Genomic DNA, 22,572 nt, shown 5'->3' on the forward strand with positions numbered 1-22,572 from the left:
TCATTTGCAACCTAATTCTGAATGCGTTTTCAAGCTTTTTAATCCTGGCTATGGGAACTATCGGCATAAAAATAAATGCAAAATGAATCCAATGAATGGTTCTCTATTAAACTGTATTAGAAATAGTACCGAAGTGTTTACGTATATATGTATATGTATAAAATACACACGTATAGAAATGTAGGTCGGTAGATGGGTATAGTTGGTAGATATAGGTAGGTAGATAGATATGATATATAGAATGTGTGATGGTATCATTCTAGTAATAATATAATTTTCTACTGGGGGACCTGTGTTTATTACTGGTTATTGGGCCTTGACCTGTTCCCCTCTGGCGCGAAGCAAACAAGAGCAGCACAAAACCAGTTAAGCGCTTGAACAAAATGAGACCAGAACTTCGTTTGAATAAATCTACTCATGTCCTCTTCAGACTCCACTTGCCAATTGTTGGTCATTATTAGCACCAATCTCCTTCATAATTTACATTTAAGGAACTTTATTCAGACACAACTAAATTAAATCATGTAATTTACTGAAAACAAACTCGGATTTAAAGCTGCTTATTGATCTAGTAAGAGACAGGAGGAGATTAATTCCCATTCACTCAGCCTCCTTGCATCGGATAATCCTTCACCTATTTATTTCTCATAATTTCACTTTTCCCACAACACAAGCTTTAAATTGTGCCGAGAAATAGCACCCCGAACGCCCGTGTTTGATATCCTTGAGCTGTTTGGCGTTCCTACGCTCCGCTCCGCCCATGTAGTTGCAGGCCTACACATACCCTTCCTGAACCAGCTGGGCGCCACAACACCCAGTCTCCATTTATTCTGTATACGATCTCATATACCAGTGTTACGGTGTAATCCAGGCTTCATGTATTGTCCGATAATACCAGGCATTGCCCTTTGAATATTATCACTAGACGATTGTTTGAGGTCGTGTTTATTGATTCACACGTTTATATTGGAATAGAATATTTTAGATTTGTCCACACTAAATATTTGTATACAGTATGTGGAATTTTATTATGAAGCTTTGCAGTTGCTCAGCAAATTTTGTGTATTAATCATTATTTTGGAAGCAGACTTAAATATGCTATTTTATAAATTCTGTAATCGTAAACTTTACATGGTTTCTTTCCAATGTGTAGATAAATTTATGATGTGGAGATGCCGGTGATGGACTGGGGTTGACAATTGTAAACAATTTTATTTTAAATTCACAAGCTTTCGGAGGCTTCCTCCTTCGTCAGGTGAACGATGTGAAAAAAAAAATTAGATAAATTTAGGCTGCGTGTACATCTGTTGTACTCCTGTATAGCAGTTTCAATTTGCATCGCACGAAAGTTATAAGGGCCGATTTTATCTGTGCTATTACCAGCGGGAGCCTCGCCCGCAGGAGCGCATATTGGGAATCGCAGATACGCTCCTGACCACTTTCCATAGTGGTTGGTGAGCCCCCAATTTTCTGGTATGTGCTGCTAGTTGATTTTGCCTTCTGTAACCCAAGGGAGCCGAGGCCCATCAAAGTGCGCCTAGCGCCACACAGACTGGGATTAGTTAATTCAGCACAAACCTGGATCAAATCTGGGACCTTCCTGGATCAGCTATTCGCTGGATAAACTCTTCGAGCCATTGGAGACACCCAACATAGTGTAAAGAACAGTTACATAAATCGAACAATTTGACAGGATAGAAGGCAATCTTATCTCCTAGGAAAAAGTCCAAAGTAAATCCGATAGCAGGTTGCCACGGGAAATACTAACTCTGGTCGAGTAGAATTTTGCAGTGCGAGTACATTGTAGAGTGTATGTTTAGAGCTTTTGTAATACGTGAAAGGACACTTCTATCAGGATTGCCATAACTTGTATTAAATTATTATTTAAATACTGTTTGCAATCCTGATAAAAATCAGTTTGGAGCTGATTTTACCAGGGCCCCTCTACAACACCTTTAAGTAACACTGTGATTCCGTTTTATGATGTATGCGAGTTGGTAACACCCAATTTGTATTCAGCATCCACATGACGGACAGCATCTCGATGTCACCCTGGGGTGGAAGGAGGGAATACAAACTGAAGCACAGGCCAAAAGAATGGGATTCTGCATATTAAATACCAAGCTGATTTAAAACTATTCATCTGACGAGAAGAAAATTACGCAGATAATCCAAGAATTAATCATTTTATTCATAATATATTTCAGTCCAGCGACTTTGTACATACACACATTAGATACTGGAGTTAAAACACTCCTGCTTGACATTTCCTTAAAACTCTAAAAGGAAATATTCCTTTTAACATGTTGACTTCCACCACCTCAGAAGTAAGCCGCTTAACCTTTATGTTCAGGTAACTTAGTTTTGATGTGTAATGGCATGCAATATTTAAAGAATATTCTATATCCACCAAACACTTAGACATACATGTTTGGGGAGAAACGGACGCAGAGAGGTTTTTTTGGGGGGAAAGGCATCTAGCCTCCATGTTTGAAGGGGGGGTCGGAGAGGGGGGGGGGGAAACTGGCTTAAAATATTAACAGAAATCAGTACACAGCCATAACTGTCTGTAGTAAAGCAATTCACTACACTTCCGAGCACAAATACGTTCGTCTTAGTGTAATCGCACGTAAGAACAACACGTTTTTTTAAATTCTGAAGGGGAGGTGTCTGTCCTATTGATTTTCACATGTTTTCTATGTAAATAAGATGGCGCGTCTTGTCACATCAGGACAACAACATGCGGTTCATTTGTGAATGACGGTGGTGGATGTGATGGATCCACCGGTCTGCAATATAGTTGATCTCTTTACGCACAATAAAAATACCGAAATTAATAATGACTTAAGTAAAAACCCTTAGTTTGTGAAACTATTAAGATCACAAAATACTGTTTACAATACAACACACTGTAATGAAACGCCCAACTGAACATTCCGTTGCCTCCTACTTCCTGTGATTTTCAGTGAGTTTACTCCATAGACATATTACATAGATTTGCATGGCTTTGTCTTAGTCTTAGTATTGAGCTGACAATGTTATCGCTATATGGCAATGGATGGGTCTAGCCAGCAGCAGCTGTGTGCAAGGAAGATTAATTTCGTACGGTTAAAAATTTGTAACCAGTATAGGAATCGCAGCTTTTTATTTAGGATCCAACTTGTATTGTAACAGCGGATACTCAATATAATCCCTAAATTAATATTAACTTAAATAAGAACCTTAGTTTGTAAAACTATTAATATTTCTATATATAGTTAATAAATTTAAAGGGGCAACGTCCGACCTGTGGAATTAGGAGTTCACAGTGATTCAAAGTATCGGATGTTACCATGACCACGGGAATTTAAAGTCGCAACATCGTTTTGCTAAATCTATTCCACTGTTTCATTATTATTACAGTAACCTATCAAGGGACCAAGTTTTTAACCCCGGGTAAGTACATGATTCAGTGGTTTGCTTATTTGGAATTTGATCTGATATTCACATCGATTGCTGGGAAGGGATGTGGCAGTTTTCAGATATAAAGCATCGCTGTTAAGCCAGGCTCCATCGATCAGTTTGTTCTTAAATAATTTACCAACCTGCAGTTTGGAATGGAATGGAATGAGTCACCCCTCACTATTTGCAAAGCTCTTTGACTTGAACATAGTTTGTTCCTATAGAAAGTGATCAATTTCTGTCGATATTAGATTGTACAAACAATCACACGATAACACAGAAAGGAACGGGTGGCTGTGTTCTTGCTACACGCCCCCTCAGTCAAAGTGTGTCTGTCATTAACGGTTAATTTACCGGACAACCACCGTCCTGGGACGAGTCGCTATCAGTACTTTCCCCTGATAACAGTCTGGTAATGTTTGGATTCTGAGTCAGAGACGCAACGCTGTTCCCAATGCTACATGAGCTGATTTGACGGGAAATTTTGCAGATGTCAGACTCTGATCCGTCGTTTTCAAACACCTCCTCACAGTCTAAAGGGTCCATGCTTCTTTCCTCCTCCTCCTCCTCCTCCTCCCCAACCACATCCTCGGCAATGGAGCTGAGCCTGGGGGCACTCTTGCTGTACTCCACTGGGGGTCGATAGGGACATTGGCTGTTCAGGAGTCTCCTGATGGGGATCAAAGGGATGATGACCTCGCCCAGCCGCTGCTGCTGCCGGTGCCTGGCGTCGTCTTGCCTCTTCAGCCTCTTGAACTCGTTGAAAGCCGAGGTGGAAGTCTGGTAGAGCAGAAGAGCCATGGCCTTGGCTTTGTCCGACTTGGAGACGAGCACGGCGTGGCACCTCAGCACCACCGCCTTGTTCTTAACCTGGTGCCGATAGACCCAGGCGAAGATTTTGGAGCGGCTGCCGTCGGCCACGCAGTAAGTGATCCTGTGCAAGAGGTACAGATGCCCGGCTTGTTTCGACTTGTGCTCCGCATGGCTCATCCGGATGCCATGTGGACCGATGGTCAATCTCATCTTGGTGCCCGCGCTGCCCTGGTCGCACTTGGCCCAGATTTTACCCACCGCTTCGTCCGTGCAGCCTTCCCCTTTGGCGTTGAAAGTCACCGCGCTGCCGAGGTACCAGACGGTGTAGGTCGGATCCTCCTTCGTCAGCACCACTTTCTGCCGCTTGGTTTTGAACATGCTCCCGAGGCGATCCAGAGAACACTCGGACCAAATATCAGGGCATGCACGTACAAAAGAAGAGATAAGCGAGCTGTAAGTGAGCCCAGCAGCTAAGCTCTTTGCCTTTGATTTGTTTTCTTCTTCCACCAAGACGAATTTGCTCCTTCTCCAAGGCAACATGATGGTGGTGATGATAACGTGTGAAAGGGGCTGTTATGATTTTAAACGGGGTTTTGCTGATAATACAACCGAGGACCTCTTGTTTTATCTGCGATCATTCGCAGTCGTCAAATGCAAAAGGCACCGAATTAACTGCACACAGACGGCAAGACAGTCCCAGACTGAAGCGTTACCCCGCCTACCTCGCCACAAACCTACTTGCAATGACGTTTGCTGGTTAGTTCGATAGGTGTGGTTTCCCCTCGGAGTCAATGCTCGGGACTGAGCAACGAGCTGCTTATGGCCGGTTTTTTAATAGTTTGTCAACATCTGACCAAACAAACAATCTTGGGCTTGTTACCTCGGAATGCACAAAACGTTCAAGTATTTCACCGAGCTCGCCTCCGCTGAGCATGTTCTTTTTAAGACGAAAATGGGAGGAAAAAAATCATAAAAAGTTTATAGCGTGGTCAAACTTTTATTTTAAAATTGGCTTTATAAGGACAATTACACACGTTACAATAAACGGTTCAGCCGAGAAGAGTAAACACGCGGCGGTTTACAAATGAGTGAACATGCGTTTTATTTATTGCAATTAAACATTTGAAATAGAGAATTCACAATCTGAATAATTTTAACTTCACTCAAGCAGTAGGTGAGAGAATAGATTTCGAATGAATTACAAATGTAATGACAATTTGTAGAGAATGTATTATGTAACCTAAGAGCTGAGATGTAAGTAGCATTTCAGTACAAATATATATTAGATCACCCTTTGTATTTCGAGGTGATTATTTCATGAAGGGTGGGAGGACATTATGTTATTTCATCAGCTTATTATTGATTTTAATGCCAGTTGTAGTGGAATTTCCCCTTAAATTGTGTTATGCATTGACAAAAATCTAACGCTGTGGATTTGTTCAACCTGTTCCGTACAAGCCAGATCCATAATGTTAGCTTAATGTGTGGTTAGGTTCTGGAACACGTTTGTAATCAGAATCTTGTCGGCAGGATTCGTCAATTCCTGCCAAGTTTAGCATAAAATGTGAGGTTTCAACCTTGAACTGTTTATAGATGAGATCTTGTAATGAAACGTTACCAAAAACATTTGGAATTTTGAGAATTGTGGTGGTGGCATTGTGTATCTGCATATGTGTTTGAGTTAGTATGTTTGTATTTGTGTATTTTTGCTTTTGTTTGTGTTCTTATGTTGTGTATTTGTGTTTGTGTTTTTCTGTGTGCGTTGGCTGGTTGTGTGTTGTGTATTTGTGTTTGTATGTTTTTCAGTGTGTGTTGGTTGTGTGTTTGTGTCTTGTTTGTGTGTGTGCAAGACTGTTGTTAAAACTTATTTTGGGAATATTGGAATAAAGAAAATAATAACCTTTAGTTTTACAGCTTATACCTTAAAGGAAACAATTATGAATCAAGATTATGAATGCATAGTTTAGCAGCTAAAAAGTAACTTTAATATTGGACAGGTAATTGTAACCACTGTTGTTGTCAAGCAGAACCCCTGACGTTAAGTGATTCATGTGTGTTGTGTAATTTTCTAAATGTATAGACATTCCTAATGGTTCTTTCCTTTATTACAATCCTGCATTTTAAACATTAAAGATCATCATTAATAAAGAGTAGCTGAGCTGTTCGGAGTCCCCTCAACCACACACAGATCATAGGTTCACATGTGTATGTTTTCACTGAAAACTATTCATTGTTTCCTCCCTTGGACATGCTGCTGTAAAATAAATTTCACTTCCATGTAGCAATTACAGAGGCTTAGAAAATATTGCTTTCTTTCTAAGGGTGAGATCCTTGTCATGCCAGAATACATTAGTATCAATCAAGAGATATTTTCATGAGTTGCAAGTCTGAAGGCACTGTGATATAAATTAGAGCTTGAATGGAGCTTAATGAATTAGAGGTCTTCGAACACAAATCTATAATTTCCTATATTTATACTGCATGTAGGATAACTGGATACACGTCATATGCACATCTATTGCAGGCTGTTACCTCAGGCTCAGCCATTAGCACACAGCAAATAAATAATTGTCTTTCTTATGACCGGCTATTTTAGTTAAAAGCTTTACATAGTAACAGAGGTAGGTTATCCAACCCCTCGAGGCTGTTCCGACATTCAATTAAATCATGGCTGATCTGTATCTTAACTCAATTTACCCGCCTTGGTTCCATATCCCTGAATATCCTTACTTAACAAAAATCTATCAATCTCCATTTTGAAATTTTCAATTGACCCCCAGCCTCAACAGCTTTTTGGGGAGAGAGTTCCAGATTTCCACTACTCTTTGTGTGAAGAAGTGCTTCCTGACATCACGCCTGAATGGCCTAGCTCTAATTTTAATGTTATGCTCCCTTGTAGAATTTACAAAATGGAAACAGGCCATTCAGCCCAACCAGTCCATATCGGTGTTTACCCTCCATGTGAGCAAACAGTTTTGATCATATTTAACTACTCTGTTCCCATATCCCATTATCCCCTTTTCCTTCATCCACCTATCCAACCTAATCTTGAATGCTGACAGTTTCTGCCTCAACCATTAACCCTTGAAGTGAATTCCGCATCCTCACAACTGTGTGTGAAGTTTTTTCCTCCCCACTGTTCTAAATCACTTGCATTTAATCTTGTATCTATGGACCCTGATTCTTGACCCCATAACGATTGGAAACAGTCTTCTTCGATCCACTCTGTCTCATCCTTTCATAATTTTAAACACTTCCTCATAATGTTGTATAATCTGCTTTGTTCTAATGAACAAAGACCAAAGTTTCAAGTCTGTCTTCATTTTTTGTATTTTCTCACCAGACAGCATCCTAGTGAATTTGTGTTGTACCCTCAATATTCTTCCCACAGTTGGAGCCCAATATTGCTCACAGTACTCGAATTGAGGTCTTAAGGGTTATATAGGCTCATCATTACTTCCTGGCTTTTACACTCTGTACCTTTTGAGATAAACCTAGAATTTGATTAGTTTTTTTACAGCCTTACCAAACCGAGGTACCGCCATTAATGTCCTGTGAACCTGTAGCCCTCCTCCCCCCCTCCCCCTCCTCCTTGTCCACAGCACTGTGTGTACTCCCAGAGTATAATTACTACACTTTTTTTAATCAAGAGCATCACCTCAAACTTAGTGACAATGAATTCCATCTGCTACTTTTTAACCCATCCCCATCCCCTCCCCATCTTATCACTATCCCTTTGCACCTTCCTTTGGTCTTCTAAAGAATAAGTATACCTCCTATTTCGGTGTCATCCGCATATTTTGACACCATTCCCTCTAGGCCTCTATCCAAATCACTGATGTACACATCGGACAAATGTAGCCCCAGAATGGAGTGCTGTGGCTTCCAACCACTTGGCGGTGGGGGGGGGGGGGGGGGAACTGCCTGTAACTCCTACTCTGTTTTCTCCCTTCTAATCAATGTTTAACCCAGTTTGCAATCCTCTTAATTACCCTAATCGAACCTGGTGCCCTAGTTTTTGTACTTAACTTTCTAGTTGTATTGTAAATCTTACAATATTGTGGTCATTACTCCCAAGGTGCTCACCCACGTTTAGTTCAACTACCTGATCTATTTAATTACTATTCAATTACTCATAACCAGCTTTAGCAACACCTCCACCCATCTAAACCTACCAATATATTGCTTGAAGAAAGAGTCTTATACACATTTTAGGAATTCCATTCCCTTTTCTCCATTTACTCCCTCTCTGTCCCAATCAATAAGTGGATAATTAAAATCTCCCAGAATAATAATTTTGTTACACCTACTCATCTTTCTCATCTGACTGCAGATTTCCTTTCTATTTCCTTCCAGAAGTCTGTAATGCACTTCTACTAATGTAACAAGCCCCTCTTTTAATCTTTGAGCTCCATCCCATAATGACTGTCTGTAGCCCTTTCTTGTCTACATCAACTCTCTGCAGCATTCATTCTCTCTTTTACCAATATTGCCACTCCACCTCCTTTCTTACCTGTTATTTTCCATTCTTGACAGTTTGCATCCAGGTTTTTGGTCATGCTATTGTCTGTCTCTTTCTGTAAAATAATTGCTTCCCGTTCCCCCAGTTTATTTCCTACAGTCTGCACATTGCAATATTTCACTGCTGTTTGTGGGACCATGTTGAGTGCAAATTGGCTGCTGTGTTTCCTACATTACAATGGTGACTAATCTCAAAAGTATTTAAATGGCTATAAAGCACTTTAGGATGCCCTGAGCTCACGAAAGGCACTTTAAAAATACAAGTTCTTTCTTTCTTGCTAGCTTAAGTAAATATCAGTGTTCTGGGGTTTTATAAGTTGCAATGATTCACATAGGGAAGAGTAATGCTAGTGGAGCTTTCTCCACAACTTTTGATGACAGCAAAAACGTATTGAAGCCTAATCACAACCATGACCTGTCAGACAAGTTGGTCATCTTTCTCTTCATTCCATGTTAGTCATCAGCCTCCTTCAAATTGTGCAATCTCAGCCTCAGTGCACAAAATTTTCATTCCCTTTACAGTGAAATTGTTGAATTACTCAATCTTGATCTCTTCCAAAGATTAGTTTTTAAAGGCAATGACCTTTCAACTCTTCTAAGATCAAGTAGGATCGATAATGCGATGTTGTGGTGTAGAAAATGCATAGGCTTAGCTAACATGAAAGGTGGTGGGAGCCTGCGTATCAACTGTGTTCAAAGCTCATTAGCACTGCATTAAATATTTAAATGAGGGGAAATACCTAAACCTGGCGCCAGTTGCTGAACAGCACAAGTCACAGCAGCACCCTACGGCTCCAAAAGGGGACACACAAAGCCTGGGAACAGCTAAAGAAAATTGGTCAATTTTTTTTTTGGATTTCCCTCAAGGAGTAAAGGCCCAGCCCTTTAAAGGTAATCAATCCTTCTGCTCTCAGCAGATGTAGGTCCAATGTGTCTGGCCTCTTGTCCATCCCCCAGGCCCTTTGCCCCATCATTGGCATTGTGCCTTCAGCTGCCTAAGCCATTAGCTCTGGAATTTCCTCTTTAGACCTCTACTGCTCCACCTCTCCTCCTTTAAGATCTACCTCTTTTGATCAAGCTTTTAGTCACACCTCCTAATGCCTAATGTTATTATTTTGCACTGACAATCAGCATTTTGGAGGCCTGGTCAGCATATCATTATTGGCTGACACAAATCAGCACAACCTGGCCTGCTTTGACCCACTCCGGTCCCCAGTTCCACTCCCACTGCTTCTGCTCCCCCTCAACCTCGCTCATCTCCGATGGCTTATACTCTTGGACAGGCCCCCCTCCTCCTATCAGTATTTTCCCAACGACAATGACTGACTGCTGCCTGTGCATACTGTAGGTAGGACTTATTCCTGCCTGCAGTATACAAAGGCAGTAATGTTATTAGCATTGGAAACATTGACAGGTGGAGCAGGGTCTCAAGACTGGGAAGGAAGAGAAATGGTTGGAAAGAAAATGGGGATACACTGTTGGCAAGGGAAAAGGGGGGAAATGGTTGGGAAGGAGAATCAGTAGAAAGGGGAGGGGAAAGGTGGTTACAGAGAGAGAGAAATGGTGGGGAGTAAACAATGACAGTTAATAAAGGAAATTGTTGGACCAGCTGACATCCTGGCTGATTTTTCCCCTTCCTAGTTCAGAGATGCTCAGGCCAGTGGTATCTCCCCAACCATTGCTCTTGCTCAAATCATTTAAAACAGAACAGAGTGAAATGTATATCTGGGATTTTGTGCTCTATATGCCACTAGCTCCAAACCAATAACCCATTGGAACAGGATGTTATGCAACCTAGATTGTCATCTGTGGTCTCCATGTTAATAAATCTGCAGAATTTGCCAAAGGGACTAAGGACTATCTTGGAAAGCTGTATCCTTGAATAATCTTCATAATGTATGAAATGCATAACATAATTCACAACAGAAATCGTGGCATACTCACTCTGGATGTCTGTTTTGCTATTTTATTTATTTTAATAAATACGGCTGAATTTTTATAAGGGCATAATTATTTTCCCAGAGAAGTTTATGCAGTGATTAGAATTGTGCTTGAATCAGCATTTCCATAAACTGCAGATAGAAGCAAATCCTTTTCACGCAGCCCATTTGTTCAGCAACTAAAGAAAAAAAACAAAATCCATTTTTTACTCAAAATTGATCCAATTTCTAAAATGTGCTTCTGTTGCCAGATGAAATATGTCAAAGAATTAATTGTATTTAGCATTTCGAGCACTATAAATCAAACAATGTTATGCTTGGATCAGGAATCTTACTTAAGATTTGTCTCTGAGGTGAGTCCAAGCTTGTGGGTTCAAGCCCCACTCCAGGACTTGAGCACATAATCTAGGCTGACACTTCAATGCAGTACTGAGGGAATGGGGCTTTCGAATGAGGCGTTAAACTGAGACCCTGTCTGCCCTCTCAGGTGGATGTAAAATTCACATGGCACTTTTCAAAGAAGAGCAGGGGAGTTCTGCTGGTGCCCTGGCCAACATTCATCCCTCAATCAACATTACCAAAACAAACTAACAGGCCATTTATGTCATTTGTCATTCATGGGACCATCTTGTAACCAAATTGGTACCACATTTGCCTACATAACAACAGTAACTACACTTCAAAGGTATTGCATTATCTGTGAAGCACTTGGGATGCCCTGAGAATGTGAAGGCGCTATATAAATGCAAGTTCTTTCTTTAAGGGAGACGGTAGCCAAGAAATTCAATTATTTCAAGCAGGGGGCTGCTCACCTGATTATTGCATCAGGCAGGCCTTGGGTATAAAAGGAGTGACTGAGGAGGCCCCTCCTCAATTTTCAACTGCTGGCCGCCGTTTCTCAGGTGCAAAATGGATGGCTGTGAGCTGAATTTCTTCCCCTCTGAGCCCAGTTGCACAACAGATACTGGTCTGAGTCCAGTACCCACATAGACTGATGCCTAGCAGGCATACCTGAATTAGACTGCTGGCTCCATATCACTCCCAGACCAGAGCAAATTGAATTCTGTGTGTGCGTGCTTGCATCTATGCATAGAGCTCTGTTTACTGGCATCTGAATGCTTTTTAATTTTTAGTGTTAATCGAGAGTCAGTGGTTTAGTCAGATCTCAGGTAATCTTAAGAAAAAAACAGCTGAGAAATTAAGTTCAGAAAGTTTTACATTTTGCTTTTCATCAGTTAGTTATTCGCCACCTAGTGTGAAACTGTCCAAAAAACATGAGATATATACACATGTGTATGTATACATATATTTACGTGATTCTCTTCTATGTTTATAGCCTTCCAGCAATCACACGGGCTGCGGACGAAACGATAGAATGTGAGAACGGGCACCTACCCAGACTCAGCCAGCATTACTCAAATAGCCAGCAGATAGCACTGAAGTATAACTTGACTGTGCCAATTTCCTCACCCTCACGTCAGCTGAGATTGGCAAGTTGAAGTCTGAGTGCAAACATCAGCTATGGCTCGGTATCAAGCCTGAGTCTGTCAGGCAGCACACAAATGCATTATGTCACAAAGCTGCCTTGTAGAACAATTTTTAATCAACAACACTTTCCAACATCCAATCAGACAATGTTCTAATACATAAATGCTTCTCTTTCATGATGTCTCTAGGTATAAACCTAATTCTTTGGTCATTAAATGTTCTACTATTCTGGTCTTTATCAGTCCGGCTAATGCCTCCAAATAATTCAAATGAAACCATTTTGCCAATTTAATTCATGCTTTCATGGACATGATGAGGAACAAAATGCCTCTGAGAAAGCTTTGTTAAAGTGGATGACTGAAACATTTACTGCAGCTTTCTGAAAAATATCAGTTGATAAAGCAAAATGAATTGGAATAAAAGGCAGACTGTGTGTGGATCCCTCTATTATGCAAATATATCTATTGCATATTTACTTCACAAGATGTTTAGTACAATATATCTATATGTAATATATATAACATGGCAAACGATATACAATACGTGTCAGTTAATGACCATCTTACCAACTTCTCGACAGGAAATGGTTTTCAGGTATTTATTCATTTCACATAAAGCCTCTCATTCTTTGCCTAACAAGGACAACTGGATAAAGGTAATGTTTTGCTCGTTGTATGAATGTTTCTTTTTTCCCCATAATTCTCTTCTCCTATCCCTCCCTTTTCGAAGACTGTGACTCATGTTAGGGTTTGGTGGATGCTGGCAGCCTTCTGTATCTCCAGCAAAGTGGCCATTCGTTCCATGTGAGCCTGCACAATGAGCTTGGACTGTGAGTGCTGGCAGGCTATTTAACCATGGAGGGCATCACAGTTGAGCCTCATCGTGTCCCCACTTGATGTTTGCACATACCCACTTCCATAAGGTTTCACTGGATAACAATCAGGAGTGGGACTGGATGAGTTTTCTCTCCTCCCTAGTCCAGGATACTGAAATCAATTGTAGCACCCTGACAGCTGCACCACCTAAGATTGGCTAACTCAATACAAACCAGGGATCATAGCTGGTGCCTTCCTTGTCTGCGTAACTCAGTGTCATATGATGTGGTTACTTACCCAGTGAATCATCAGGGGAGCTTTTATACAAATGTTTCTATTAACAGTTTTATATTAAGAGGCTGCAATAATATGCTTTTCTTTCTTTCAAGCCACATATATTGTAACTTGTGATTGCTTTCATTACAGACATTGTGACATGCTCCTTTGTGTCACATTGCAATGTCTTCCTTGCGTGTTGTTGCTGCACATTTTGCTCTTTTCTTTCGTATGATTCAGACATACACCCACACTATAGTAGTGGCTAATAAGCCAACAGTGGATTTAAGAATATAAATAATTGATCTGTCTCATGCATAAAAGTTGGAAGTGGAATATTCTTCAATCATATTACATGGGGGATTTCAATCCCAGATCTCTCGCAAAAAGCTACAATCTTGAAATTCAGCTGCCATAAGTATTCAGCAGTCTGGACCCCGTTGCTGCAGACCCATACAACAGATCTCTTCTCATTAGTCCAGAAAACACTGTGCAAAGGGACGAAGTGATAATGCTGCTGAGGCAATTTATGGGGCTGAGTTGCATTCTGCATTATGGAACTATCCAGAATCTGGCTGTCCAGATAACATTCTTTCTCAGTTGGTGCCGTTATAGTGAAAGAAAGTTGAAATTAATCAGCTGAAGAGAAAGAGTGACCAACTCAAAAACACCCCTCGGAAAGGTGGCAGCACCCCTGTGCACATCTGACTGGTTGTGCCATTCCACCTGCGTCTGCCTTAATCCTGTAGTGCGTTAAACTACTGAAGAAACAATGTACCCTTCCTGCAAGTGCTGAGATGAGGATGTAAAATACTGCTATATCAATGTGAAAACCAATGTACCATTTTTCCCTTTATCTTGTCTGTTAATTATTTAATGTTTGCCAGTTTTTCAGTTTCAATTTGGAATCTTTCTAATAATATGCCTTTATTTCCTCAAGGCATTTTCATTTGTATGCTAAGCAGTATGTATAATGGTAAGATAGATCTGGATATGCTTTTATTCAGTTACTAATTGTAACTATTTAAGAATTTCTTAGTTTCAGTGAAGGGGATTATGATTTAAGTCAGATTTTTCAAACCTTATTTCAATGACAAAATCCAATCAAACTAAATAAACTGAAAAAGATGTATTTACTACAGCCTTTCATGCCAAGTAACTGGACATCACTACTGAGTTTTTTCACCGGTATTGATGAGAAAGTATTGACCTTTTTTGGATCTGTACTTGTAAATATTGACTGCGTACTATAGTTTTATTGTTACTCTGGTTGTACTTATGATTTAATGGCATACCTTAGTTCATCATAAAGCTAGATTTTAACCTTGGATTAACTATGGAGCAATGCAGCAATTTAAATCCCTGTAAAAGGTAACTCCTTGTGGATGAGATTATTCTTGGTGTACAGACGGTGTGTTCAGCAATAAGCCTCACCCCATCACTCAGCAACAACACCAGTTCAACGATATGCCAGCACAGAGACACGCACTCTGGAGGATATTAGTGATTTAGAAGTGAAAACATGGACATGCAAGTGCTAAAATATTAATTGAAGAAGAGCTGGCTGCTGAGTAGAGATATGGCTTTACCATTGGTCGTGCAGAGTCACTTCATGATTCTAACTTCATGGGGTTAGTTATGAAGCAGAAAACACTTCCTGACAATGAAATGGTGCACAATTTACTTGCCTCCTTGTGGGTCATAACGTAAGCAGTTGGCACACAGCTGGGTGTTGATGTGCACCAAGGGTTTTCTGTTCTGCAGACTGCTACTGAGCAAGATGCTGGCTCAACTGTACCTGCCTTAGGCTTGCAAGTGCTGAGTACAGTTGCAGGAACTCTCAAAGGTATCCCTGTAGCAAACTCATGGATTTCTGTGGTGTATTTTACATGGCTTTAGATAGTTAGGGTAAATGTTATTTAAAAATTGCTTTCAGCCAGCTGTATCTCATGATGAAGCCCACTGTTTCAGTGACAATGGTGCCCAACACAATTAACTGGCTGTACAATCAGACCATAGTAATTGGAAATGTCTGTCCTGGGTGAATTTTTATTGTAACAGCACTTTTGTTCAAAAATTAACAACAAGAAATTTGCATTGACAGAGAAAAACATTCCAAGGTGCTTCACAGAGGAATTAGAATGAACTCTGAGCTTAAGTAGGGGAATTAGGAAAGGTGACCAAAGACTTGGTCAGATAAATAGGTTTTGAGAAGGTGAAGAGGGAATTCCAGAGAGTAGGGCCGAGACACCTGGATAGTAGCCTCACCTTCAGCCATCTAGGCCTTAAGCCCTGAAATTCCACCCTTAAACTTGGGCTCCCATGAGTCCTTGTATCAATTGTTCTAAATTATTTATTTTTTGTCCCCAGCATAATTACTGTTGCCAATAGGCTTCCCAATGGAGTTCTCCCATCTGATATGTTCAGGAAAAGAGGATGACCCACAAAGCAATGGCAGGCAGGTCAGGCTGTACAAAAGATGCTCTGTGCTGACCTAATAGTATCTGCACACCCACATCTGCAGACCAGTTGAAGTCTGCACTTGGTGCTGTGAATAATTTTACAAATGAGCTTATCCCAGAGAACTGAGTGATATTAGCATTTTACCATTCAGCAGGATTGCACTAGTTCTTAACCATTCAAAACTGACTTACAACAATACACAAAAAAATCTCCCTCTGAAGCTGCTTGCTGAGGTTGAATCTGATGAGTCTGGAGATGACAGAAGAATGGGTTACGGTATCGACTGCAGTGGGAACGAGGTAGGGGCAGAGGCAGATGATATTGTGGAGGTGGAAGTATGTGCTCTTGATGGCAACGATTTAGAGTTTTAAACTCAGCTCTGGGGTAATCAGGAAGCCAAAGTTTCTGACCATCTGGTTCAGAGGGAGATGGAATCACTGATAGGGGTATAGAGATTTTGATGGAGGCCAAATACAATGGGCTCGATTTTGGGATCGTGTTTCCGGCGGGTTCCCAGCGGGGCGGCCCCGAAAATCCCGATATCCGGTCACGTGACCGGATCGCGACAAAATCCCGGCCACTTCCGGGTACCGCGCTGACGTGCGGGGCTGCGCGCGCAAGCCCCGCTGGTGGGAATCCCGCAGGCAATTAAAGCCAGCGGGGCTCCACTTGAGTGTACTTACCTTGCTTGTTGTGGTCAGTTAATGAGCTGAAGCAGCTGTCAAAAGAGGAAGTGTGGGATTTTAGGTTCAAGGCAGTGAGTTTCACACACTGGGGGAAACAGTCCCTCTCCAACCAGGCGTGTTGCAGCCAGCAGCCTGTGGCAGGTGCCAAGGTGCGCTCCACGGGGGAGAGCCCTCACCCACGCAGGAGGCCACCGCATCACATAGGGCAACCCCTGCCCTCCACCACCCCCCGCCAAGCCAGAGGACAGACCGACACGAAACCGCAGCCCCAGTCCGAGGAAACACCCACCTACCCTGCACAACCCCTCAGACCAACACCTGCCAGATGGGTGGTGCGTTGACATCGTCGGAGGACGAACAGGATGACCAGCCCCAGCAGCCTCGCAGTCCACGCCGTCCGCCTCGGAGACGTGGGGCCCCCCAACACGGTGCGGTGGCACACCCACCTGCACAGCAGGAGGGAGGGCAACCGCAGAGAGAGATGCGTCGCAGGAGGCACTACCCTCCGCACAGGGTGTACAGAGCGAGGCTCAGCTTCATGGACCTCTCCGAGGAGCAGTGCATACGTCGGCTCAGAGTCAATTGCCAGGTAGTCGCCGACATCTGCAGCCTCCTTAACGACGAGCTGCTCCCTGATGGACCAAGTAGCATCTTCCTACCTGTCGCCGTCAAAGTCACCACTGCCCTCAACTTCTTCGCATCCGGTTCCTTCCAGGGTGCCACCGGGGACATCACCGGGGTCTGTCAGTCCTCTGCACACAAGTGCATAAGGCAGGTCACCGATGGGTTGTTCCGCAGGGCCTCGCACTACATCAACTTCGCCATGGACGAGCGCAGCCAGATGTAGAGGGCGGTTGGATTCCATGCCATGGCCGGCTTCCCACGGGTGCAGGGTGTAATCGACTGCACCCACAACGCAATACGGGCACCTCCGCATGAGCCAGGGCTGTTCATCAACAGGAAGGGGTATCACTCCATGAATCCAGCTCATCTGTGACCACCGCCAGAGATTCCTACACGTGTGCGCCAGATACCCCGGCAGCTGCCACGATGCCTTAGTCCTCAGGGAGTCCGCCGTCCCGCCCATCCTGCAGGCGCCCAACGCCGGCAACGGCTGGCTCCTCGGCGACAAGGGGTATCCCCTACACACGTGGCTCATGACACCTCTGAGGAACCCCATCACCGAGCCGGAGCGTCGGTACAATGACAGCCACACTGCTACCAGGTCTACAATTGAGCAGACCATAGGGCTTCTCAAGATGCGCTTCAGGTGCCTTGATCGTTCTGGGGGAGCGCTGCAATACACACCATTCAGAGTGGGACGAATCATAGTTGTCTGCTGTGCCCTGTACAACATGGCCCAACAGAGAGGGGTGCCGCTGGAGGAGGCCCCATCCACACCCGCCACCCACATTGAGGAAGGCGAGGGCGAGGAGGAGGAGGAGGAGGAGGAGGCGGAGGAGGAGGACGCGCCAGAGGATAGTGGACGACCCATGCGCCGAACCACGACTCACCGGGATGGTCGCCGGGCCAGGGAGGCACTCATACGTCAACGGTTCTCCTAGAGTCAGACACTGCGAGGCGCTCGCATCTCCTCACCTGCACATGCGAGCGGCCATACCAGCCCCCTCCACTGAAGAGTGTTGCCAGTAATCCTGCACCCGCAGCAGTGTGCCCAATGGGTGGCAGCAGGTGTTCGCCGTCATGATGGCCTCCACGGAACGCACCTATTGCACAGGCCGCGGAAGAATGGACGAGAGGTGGCAGGAGTGGTGAGAATAGAGTATTTAATATCTCCAATGTGACATTATATAAAAAAAAATGTACAAATTAATAAACACCCTGGTGTATTCCCTTTGTGATTATAACGCCTTTGCAATTCTTTTCCGGGAACCCCTACGTGGTGCTACCCCTGTGGCTCCAGCAGAGGTAGTGGCAGGTTGCTCGTCTTCTTGCCTTGACCGGGTAGATGCTTTTGGCGGACGGCCCCTGGGTTTCGGTGCCCGTGACGGCACCTCCACAGACTGCTCCTCCTGCACCGGGGCAGGGGCAGACTCGGCCACCTGGAGAGGAGGCACCATTGCGGGTACTGGTTGAGAGGTGGGCGACGGGTGGGACGTGGGGGCGCCTTGAGAAGCGTCCCCGCTTCCATGTCCCCGGTCACCATCATCCCTCTCCTGGCCTCGGCCCACATCACCCCTTCCACCCTGCTGGACGGCAGTTTGGATGGCATATGTGAGGCCTTGCAAGGCCACCCCTAGTGTATCCGTCAGCCTGTTGATGGCGGCGGAATGTGACTCACCCTGAATCCGTACAGACGTTGTCAGGGCCTGCAAGGACTCGATCTGGAGCTGTGCGTGACGCTCGAGGGAGGCCAGCCTGTCCTCCACCGCAGACAGTCCCGCACCTACCTGCGACACTGTGTCGCCGGTACCCTCCTGTGCCTGCGCCACCAATGCCCGCATGCAGGAGTTGGACTCCTCCATCGCCTGCGCTATTGTGGACAATGCGCGCGGCACCTCTCCCAGTACCTCAGCAATTAGCTGGTGCCCCTCGACGACTCTCCTTTTCACTGGTGGCCCCCTGGGTTCAGCATCTGGGTCCGGCTGAGCAGAGCCTGGAGATGAGTGCTCCCTCCGTCGTGGACCCTCCGCGGCTGCCCCTGCCACCAGGGTCTGCTCATGCTCACTCGTGCGCGGTGACTCACCAAGTGCTACCCCAACTAGTTGGCGAGGGGGACCCACCGAGGTGCGTGTCTCTGCGCTGGTGGATGGTTGGCTCTGATGTGACGATGCACCCTCAGAGACCGCCATGTCCTCTGAGGAATCGCCCTCCACGATCGCTTCACACACAGACGGACCTGCAAGAGAACAGAGGGCACTTTGAGGCATGTGGACCAACTTGACAGTGCGCCTGATGGCAGGTGATGATACGGTAACTCGCGATCATGGGTGTTGAGTGTCAGCTTTCCCTTACCGGCCGTTTCGGCAGCGACACACTCGCCATCAGCCACCGACAGGCAATGTCGCGTGCGGGCGAGGTCGAGCGCCTCCACCTCGGCGTCGGTGAGCTCCACCACTTGCGGCGGCCCACCTCCGGTGCGTGCCCTTTCCCGATCGTTCTTGCTTCTCTTCTCCTGTGAAGGCAAAACACAGATGTGTGAGTGGGTGCGTATTGCATCGTGAGACGCATCGAGCATCGGTGTGGTTGGGTTGAGCGTGGCGCGGATGGATGGGAGGATGCGTGGACCACGTGCCCATCCCATTGCATGGGGATTGGGGTGTGTGGTAGTGTTCGGGTGGGGTCAGGGACGGTGGGTACTTGCGTGCACGGCGAGGATGGTGAATGAGTGGCTGTGAGGATTGCTGATGGAGCGCAGTGGTGGCTGTGCAGGAGGGGTTGTGATCTGTTTGGCGTGATGGTGGGGACGGGATGTGGGTGGGTGCGTTGGTGTACTCACCTTGCCAGACCTAGTCAGGTCATTGAAGCGCTTGCGGCACTGCTCCCAAGTCCTTGGGGTGTTGCCCCTGCTGCTCACCTCCGCCGCCACCTCTGCCCATGCCTTCCTGATGGCGGCGGCAGGGAACTTGCGTCCATCTTCTGGGAAGAGCGTTTCCCTCCTCCTCCTCACGCCCTCCAGCATCAGCTGCAGTGCCAGGTCTGAAAAACGGGGCGCAGCCTTTCCCCTTTGCTGAGCCATCGTCTCAAACCTCTTGATTGCAGCAGGAGGGGCTTTGGGAGACTGCCCCTTTAAGTGGAGCTCCTACATCGCGTCGACGGTACTGCGCATGTGCAGCCGGCCGGCACGCAGCTGGGGAGCGGAGAACCCGGAAGCAGGGCTTAATCAGGTCAATTATCCCGCGATCGCGTGGGGGACGCACACGATTAGCCGTCCGCGTTTTCCACGCTCCCGGAGGACCACCCGCTGGGAACCCGCAGGCCTGCTAAATTCGAGCCCAATGGCTCTGGTCTTCCCATTGTTCTGGTTCATCCTTGGACAAGCAGCCTCACTAGCACATGTCAGAAAATGGGTTTATGTCTTGGAGCTCTATCTTTGGCCCATGCTCACCATTAGTGAGGCTCGATACTCATGGTGGAGTCTCACAAAATTACCCCTCAGAAGTCCCTTACACTTGATGTTAGAAGTGAGGGTACAGCAGGTGGGGTAAGAGGCCAGAGGAAGTGGTTTATCCATTGCAAAGAGGAATCTAGGATTGTCCTTCTCCCCGATGATCCTGGAATAGTAGAAAGTTTTAGCCACAGAGGGGGAGGCATAATATTGCTTGGTGTATCGTAAATACCTAGAACAGTCATGTACCAGATGCACTCCAGTCTACTGGCCTCAGACTTGAGTTTGGGAAGGTGGGGGATCTGTACCAGGGGAAAAATGGGAATAGAAGATTGTGAGCACCTGTTGAGCAAGTCAACAGTGGCATAGGTGGCATTGTGGGTGAAGGGCTACATGAGAGGGAGGTGAGAGCTAGAGTGTGACTGTGAAGAGATGGGGAGATGTTTGTCCCCAGAGGCAGAAGTGGGAGTGGAAATAGGCAGGGGGACGTGGACAGTGAGGGAGATGAGGAAGTGATTGGAGACAGCCTTGTACATCGTCAGATTCAACCTCAGCAAGCAGCTACAGAGGGAGATAGAATGGGGCACTTGTTTATGGTGTGGACTTTGTGGCAGAAGCAAAACTATGGTGGTTGTCTTTATAAACACTGCTTATTTATTGGCAAGAAATGTTCTTGTTTGTTCCATGTGATACAAACACTGCATGATCTTTGTTCTAGCAGAACAAACTCTTAGTTCCCCCTCTAGTGTCTGGGTGAATACATTACATCACTCTCTTTTCTATAAGATGGACTGAGAACTTCTTTAAAAAACAGGCTTTCTAAACCATAACATGCAAACAGTGTAGTCTTTTAGGTATAATGGGGTCTCCAGTTCCTCAAAAGAAGACTGCAAGTTGGTTGTGCTATATCCTTTTATGTAGTTTGTTTGAGATCAGGTGGAGTGATTAACTTGAGTGTAGAATGTTGAGCTATAAAATTAATGATTTTTCCACTCTCTCCAAATAATAACCTGTGACAGCATCCAGATCAGCGTATATTGATATTTAGTCATGAGGGTTATCAGATCATCAGATTTGACTTTCAGCAACCAGTACCATATCCTATAAAGTTTAAACTATGACATGAAGCATATGGGAATCAAAGGTTTGTGATCTGTTAGTGCCTTAAATTGTTGATCATCGCTGTATAGGTAGAATCATTACACAGCCTATATAATTGTCAATGTTCCACGCTCAATCTTGTAGTAGTATTGCTTTATAGAATTGAGTGAATGATTGGCATGGATGATAGCATTCCTTAGGTGCAGTGGAAAAATAGGCTTCCATTTTTTTTTACTTAAAATGTTATCTCATACTGAGAATTATTCCAGTGCACAATGTATGAGCTGAAAATGTAAAATAAAAAGATGGTTGGCCCAGGGAGACGAGAATTTTCTGGACCTGCCAGCAGTCCAAGAGTTAATTAATTAGAGACATAAAACATCTGTTAAAGCAATTATTATGGAACTACCTGCCATAAATAAGACAGCCAGTGATTTCTCACTTCAAGTACTGGATTACTCATGAGCAATATAGATCACAAATGAAGTGGGGTTAAATTTCACATGAATAATGTTTTATCCACATTACAAAACTATCAGCAGCAATGTCTTACTAGTAGAATCTTAATTTCAGTGCAAACCTTATTTTATGCTAAGTAGAGATGTTCTCACTAACACATACCGTCAGTTACACACAGACCTAGAAACAGCCTCTGTGTCCGCAAGTGTTTCACTTATAGCTGTGAAAATCATGGTCACATAAACTTCTATGCTACTTGCTCTACCCAAGCTCAAATGAGTGATAATGCAAGCATTACACAATCAACTTATGTCTACCCACATGCAAGACACCACAGACACATTACTAATTGAGACTTTTCAATACATATATTTGCCCAAAGCAGAGGAACAGCAGGCATCAATTCAACAGAGGTTTTATGCCACAGTTAATTTTTCACAGGTGCTTAGTATTGTCAACTGCACATACAGTGACGTAGTGCTCTTGTCCAGAGAGCTTTT

At 44.4% G+C, this 22,572-nt stretch overlaps 1 protein-coding gene across 1 annotated transcript; it reads right to left on the minus strand.

The window, feature by feature from the left end:
• Nucleotides 1-2,177: 2,177 nt before the first annotated feature.
• fam43b (family with sequence similarity 43 member B) lies at nucleotides 2,178-4,939 on the minus strand. The gene has a single exon (XM_067970089.1). It carries the CDS (start codon nucleotides 4,792-4,794, stop codon nucleotides 3,787-3,789), a length of 1,008 nt encoding a protein of 335 aa, XP_067826190.1. The 5' UTR covers nucleotides 4,795-4,939; the 3' UTR covers nucleotides 2,178-3,786.
• Nucleotides 4,940-22,572: the final 17,633 nt, after the last annotated feature.

The sequence above is a fragment of the Heptranchias perlo genome, chromosome 32 (genome assembly GCF_035084215.1).
Source record: "Heptranchias perlo isolate sHepPer1 chromosome 32, sHepPer1.hap1, whole genome shotgun sequence".
Taxonomy (NCBI): domain Eukaryota; kingdom Metazoa; phylum Chordata; class Chondrichthyes; order Hexanchiformes; family Hexanchidae; genus Heptranchias; species Heptranchias perlo.

Excerpts from the sequence above, each read along its gene's own strand:
- fam43b (XM_067970089.1), bottom strand. The coding sequence starts at position 4,794 with ATGTTGCCTTGGAGAAGGAGCAAATTCGTCTTGGTGGAAGAAGAAAAC.